This window comes from Eublepharis macularius, chromosome 1, assembly GCF_028583425.1.
Source record: "Eublepharis macularius isolate TG4126 chromosome 1, MPM_Emac_v1.0, whole genome shotgun sequence".
Classification (NCBI taxonomy): domain Eukaryota; kingdom Metazoa; phylum Chordata; class Lepidosauria; order Squamata; family Eublepharidae; genus Eublepharis; species Eublepharis macularius.
Window position 1 is genome coordinate 172644175 of NC_072790.1, and position 6000 is coordinate 172650174.

At 47.5% G+C, this 6000-nt stretch overlaps 1 protein-coding gene across 1 annotated transcript in view; it reads right to left on the reverse strand.

Moving 5' to 3' along the window:
* Positions 1-5774, reverse strand: part of KCNK17 (potassium two pore domain channel subfamily K member 17) — a 61737-nt gene extending 55963 nt beyond the window's left edge. The window contains exon 1 of the mRNA XM_054972302.1: positions 5691-5774. Coding sequence (XP_054828277.1) covers positions 5691-5774 — 84 coding nt within the window. The remainder of the gene's footprint in view (positions 1-5690) is intronic.
* Positions 5775-6000: the final 226 nt, after the last annotated feature.

The following is a 6000-nucleotide window of genomic DNA, read 5'->3' on the forward strand; positions in this document are numbered from 1 at the left end:
TCAAGGCCCAGGTCTGTTTTGGGCCTGGCCAGGCCCACATCCACAGTGGAGAGCCAGGTCAGAGAGTTAAAAGGCAGGAGACATGCAAGCAGTGGTGCCACCCCCCCCCCCCCCGCCCCAGTAAACATGCTCCCAGCTTGGTTCCATGGCTGGCCCTAAAAGATGACCCAGGGAACAATGATCCAAGCCATGAGAAAGGCAACGCCTACCCCGCAGTGCAGAGCCAGGCCTGGTTCCGGCCTGGCCAGGCCCACAGGCCACATCCACAGTGCAGAGCCAGGCCAGAGAGTTAAAAGGTAGGAAACATGCAAGCAAACAGTGGTGAAACCCCCGCCCCCAGTAAAAATAATCCTCTGTCTCAACCTGAAACAGTAATCCAAGCCATAAGAAAATCAAGGCCCACCCTGCAGTGCAGACCCACAGGCCACAGCCACAGTGCAGAGCCAGGCCAGAGAGTGAAAAGGCAGGAAACATGCAAGCAAGCAGTGGTGAACCACCACCACCCCAGTAAAAATAATCCTCTGTCTCAACCTGAAACAGTAATCCAAGCCATAAGAAAACCAAGGCCCACCCTGCAGTGCAGGCCCACAGGCCACAGCCACAGTGCAGAGCCAGGCCAGAGAGTGAAAAGGCAGGAAACATGCAAGCAAGCAGTGGTGAACCACCACCACCCCAGTAAAAATAATCCTCTGTCTCAACCTAAAACAATAATCCAAGCCATAAGAAAACCAAGGCCCACCCTGCAATGCAAAGCCAGTGTCACAGTGAAACATTTTTTAACAGAGGCCAGCAAATTGGCCCAGCATCAATTTAAACAAACTCTGTGCCTTCCCTTCCTCCCATCTCTCCCCTAAAAAAAAAGAATATATCCTACCAGTCCTCTCCTGATGAATGTCCAGCCCCCTGAGTTGATCCTCCACAGGCAGAAGTCCACCCGGTGCAGTCCAGAAGTCCAAGGCAGCAAAGAAGCAGTCTCTCTCACTCTCTCCTCAGCAGCAACAGAGGCTGTCCAGGTCCAGCCTCTAATTTAAATCCCCTGCTGCAGCTTCTGCCAAAGATTTGAATCTATTGGCTGGAAGAAGGATGCAGCAGTGGGATTGGACACTCGTAAGTGCCCCCTCCCTTACCTTACCCCCCACATCCCCCCTTGGAGTCCTACTCTATCACTCCTTCCTGCTCCCCCCTCCCCTACTTGGGAATTTTGGCAGGAATCTTTTGCTGCTTGCTTTGCATTGCATTGCAAATGCAAAGTGCAATGCTAGCAAGCAAGCACCTTGCAAAGCAAGGATTCCCTCCTTTCCTAGCAAGAGGGGTGAGGGGTGAAGAGGAGGTAGTGAGTCACTCACTCCTTCTCCCCCCTCCCCTCTTCAAAGAGCCTGCAGGAAGCTGTAGCTTCCTGCAGGATTTTGCTAGCCACTTGCAAATACAAATGGCTAGCAAAATGGCGATTCTCGGTTTACCGAAACGATTACCGAAACATACTGAAACGTTTCGGTAATCGCTGTTTCGGTATCAGGAAATGTTTCAGTAATACCGAAACAAACCGAAACAGGTTTGTTTCAGTATTTTTTCGGTTATCTGATAACTGAATTGCACACCCCTACTGAGAACTGGAAGTAGACAGACAAAACAAGCTCAACATGAGCCAAAAATATACACACAAACCATGCCCTTATGTCAACCAACAACCAATAGGCACATGAAGATAGAATCCTTAGTTTCCATTAACTAGATACAAAGTAACTTATTTACAGTGCTGTGATTGGACTTTATTGCACAGCACAGATTGGGTGCAGCCAGCAGGAAAACAGCCAATAGCAATGAGGACTTCAGAAGCCTTAGCTCAGACAGAAGCTAAGCCAGTACATAACAGTAGAGTCACTGGGTTTTTCTATCTTTGGGAGCAGGGGGTTGGTCTGGTGTCTGGGAGGGTTAGGGTTGGGGAGGAAGGGAAAAATTTTGTTTGCTCTCCCCGAAAAAATTTTTTTGCCATGTGGGGGCTGTTTTAGTTGGGCTTTTGTGTATGTGTGGGTGGTCTTTGGATTGAAGTTGGTTACTGTTCATTTTGCTGCCTGTTCTTGGGGGTGGTGCCTTTTTATTTTATCCTGTTTTGGGTGATTTGTTGTTATAGTTCCAGTTAATTTTATTAAATTCACTTGTTTTTGCTGATTGTTCTTTGGGAGGGTATGAAAGGTTTAGTAGGTGCAGAAACTAGAGAGTGGAAGGTTAAACGTGTTTTAAAAAACTGCCTGAAGAGAGGATGGTTAACACGCTGCTCTCCTCTCTGTGTGGTTGGCTAGCAAGAAGGTAACAAATGGGAGCTAACAGGATTGTCAGGAGGGAATTGATACTTGGAAACTAATCAGGGAGGGTCAGACTGAGATTCCTTTGTGTGAGGAAAAGAAGGAAAAGTTTGCCCTATCTGGGAAAGCTTAAGCTTGATGAAAAGCTTTTAGCTGATGAACTAAAGTGGGAAAGCTAGCAATAATTTTATTCAGACGAGATAAAACTGGGAGTCTGTGGTTGGCAGAGGATGTGTGTGGTAAGAAGACTCTTCTTCAACCAAGAGATCAGTGTTATGTCTTTAGGAGAAGAATAATTCCTGCCCAGTTATCTGGAAAGGGAGTTTTGGTTGTGTTGAGTACCCTGAATCTGGAGTAAAAGGAAGAGAGTTCTCTGCTGAAGTTAGAAAACCTAGGCTGTGAAGTGAAATTTATGACAGAACTTTGCTTAAGTATTTTAAGTCTGAAACTACCGACCGCTCACTTCTAAGATCTTTAAAAACTGAAACTAAGCTCTAAGAAGTCTATTGTGTCTAATGCTTGTGAAGTATTCTGTTCAACAAACAAAATTTACCTCAGCTTTCCTTTCCCTGCCTACCTACATACCAACCCTGCCTGTTGAATAAACATACTGTCATCTTTTCGAACTTTACTTAGCCTCTAGTGACATTTTATTTTAAACAAGACATGGGATTCTGCTTTTCTCCTACTTAATTTGGTCTGGGATATATGCCAGATAGATATACAAAGGTGGGATAAAAAGAGTTCTAAGTTACACCCAGATACATGCCACCAGAGGCGTCCTAGCCCCACCAAACAACCTCTCAGTTTTGGAGGGAAAATCTACCTCACAGTGGGGGAGTGAGTGGGTAAGCATGTTATAGAAGGCTGTTTTGCCCTGTTCTTGGGGTTTGGGGTGCTGTTTCTTTATGGTGTTTTTTGCTGGGTTCTGTTTTCTGTTGGCGTAAGTTTGGTTTGGTGTTCAATTGTTGTTGATTCAGGGATGTTGTTCTTTGGTGTGGGGGGAGGGGGCTGCTGGGGTGCTTGGTTCAGTTTAGCTTAAATTACATAGTGGTGTTTGAGTGTACTTTTAGGGTATCCTGAGAAGGTTGTGAAGTGAGAACTTTTAAAAAGTGTTTTTAAGATAGGCTAGTTGTACAATATGTCAGGTTCAGACTGCTTTCTTGTATGCCTATGCTTAACCGACTCCATTTTAATCTTTTCAGTGTGTAAGTGCTCTCTTCCAGGTGCCAAGGTTCCCAGGCAGCTATCTCACAGAAAAGGATTGTTTTGGCTACCGACGTTCCACCAAGAACCGGCCTTGGGAGCTTCTCGCTCTTCTGACTTCAAAGGGGTTGTTTTGAGAACTGTGGGGGGAGGTTGGGCCTGCTGTGATCTGTTACTCTGTACCTCATGCTTTGCCTGTCATTGGTAACAATGCATATGTACCATCCTGGATTTTGTATTCAGGCTCGTGGACTATAATGAACTAATTCTTCAGTAAAAACCTTTTGGAAACAATGGACTGTTGTCTAATTGCAGGAGGTAGTCTGGAGTAAGAACGTTATCTAGCATCTCTCGCTCCACGGATAGCGTAGCCAGCCCCCCGGCTCCCTCGAGCAGGAGTGGAGGAGCGTCTTTGGCCTTTAAGGCGATCGAACGCCGTTTGGCATTCCGCCGTCCAAGCCAGTTTTGCACTTGGTTTTTTGGCTTGGTCCCCCTTATCTTTGGTTTTCAACAGTTCAGTTAGGGGGAGTGTGATTTGGGCGAAATTTGCAATGAACTCTCTATAGAAGTTGGCAAAGCCCAAGAAGGATTGTAATTCTTTGTGGGTTGTGGGGGTTTGCCAATTTAGTACTGCTTGTATTTTACTTGGATCCATTTTCAAACCCTCCTTAGAAATACAATAGCCCAAGTAAGTGAGTTCCGTTTTGTGAAATTCACATTTAGAGAGTTTAATAGGTAACTGGTTATTCATGAGGGTGGTTAAGACTCTCTTTACCAGTTCTACGTGTTCCTCTTCAGTTTCTGAATAAATTAACACATCATCCAGATACACCACTACACCTTTATAGAGGAATTCATGCAGAACCTCATTAATCATGGACATGAAAACTGAGGGGGCTCCGGCCAGGCCAAAAGGCATAACTAAGTATTCATATTGGCCGAGTGATGTGTTGAAGGCTGTTTTCCATTCATCCCCCTCTCGAATACGAACGTGAAAGTAAGCATCTTTCAAATCTAATTTCGTAAAGATCTTACCTTGAGCCACGACGTTGAGTAGATCTCTTATGAGCGGAATAGGGTAGGCATTGCTGGAAGAGACCGCATTAAGACCTCGAAAGTCCGTGCATAATCTCAAGCCCCCATCCTTCTTTTTTACAAAAAGTACTGGCGCTGCATGGGGACTGTTAGCTGGCCGAATAAATCCTCTTTGAAGGTTGAGGTCGATGAATTTGCGGAGCTCCTCTCTTTCGTTGGGACTCATAGGGTATAGGCGGCCTTTGGGCAGCGAGGCGCCAGGTAAAATTTCCACAGCACAGTCTGTCCTCCTGTGAGGAGGTAACGAGTTGGCTTCTTCTTCTGTGAAGGCTTGGGTGTACGCCCTGTATTGTTTGGGTATTAGGTTGATTTCTTCCTGGGAGAGGAGAGCCGGTTCGGTTGTGGTCGGATCTTTTCCCCAATTTTGATCCCACCGATGACTTTTGCATGACTCATGGGTAAATGTGATGCTTCCCTCTGCCCAGTTGATGTAGGGGTTATGATCGCATAACCACCGGCTCCCCAGAATCAAGGGGTACTTTGCTGTGGCACTAATAACGAAAGATCTTTTTTCCCAATGTTGTCCCATGCCTGTGATGATTGGCATGGTTTCTGTAGTCACTGGATTCATGTTAGTGCCATCCATTTGCTCGAAAATGACCGGTATGTCTAATTCTTTGACAGGGAGTACTAGTCCGTTTACCAAGGCTGGTGCAACAATGTCTCTAGAGCAGCCCGAATCAATGAGGGCTTGTACCCGGACGTGCATCTTTCTGTCAGCATTCACTAAAGTCACTGGTATGAAGAGTATGGACCCATACCGTCGGTTCGGAACCGGAACTGACTGAGGTTTGATCTGCCGTTTGGGTCCTTTCACGACAGATCCATTTCGTTTCCCGAGGAGGGGCTCGGCTTGGGGTACCGTATCCCCTCGAGGCCCTGGCGTTGGTCCCGTCCCTGGTATGCTTGGCGGTTGGTTCGCTTGCGTTGTAGGTGGAGGGGCTACCGGCTGGTCCGCTTGCGTCGTGGTTGGAGGGAGAAGCGGGGCCGCCGGCTGTAGCGGTTCTCCCCCGCCGTTGGTAGGAGTGGTGGGACAGGGATCTCCCGGCTGCGGCCCATCACCCCCTCCACTGGTCCCATCGTCACCTGGTCTGACCGGTTGGTCAGGATGGGCATCATCTGGACACGGGTTATCTGGGCCGGGTCCTTCTCCGGTAACCGAGTCATCATCTCCCGTCTCTGGTGGCTGCTGCGGCCAGGGTTGAACAGGACCCCCCGGCCGAGGTAGGAGCGTTTGAAGGTTGGCCAAACTCTGACTGATGTCTGGTAATCCAGCGGGCCGATCACGACCGCTGTCCCCCGCCACTAGCACTGACAGCAGGTGGACGGCACTAGCCAAACTTTCTTCCATATTTATGAGTCTGTTTTCCAAAAGCTGCACTCTATCCATAGTTTC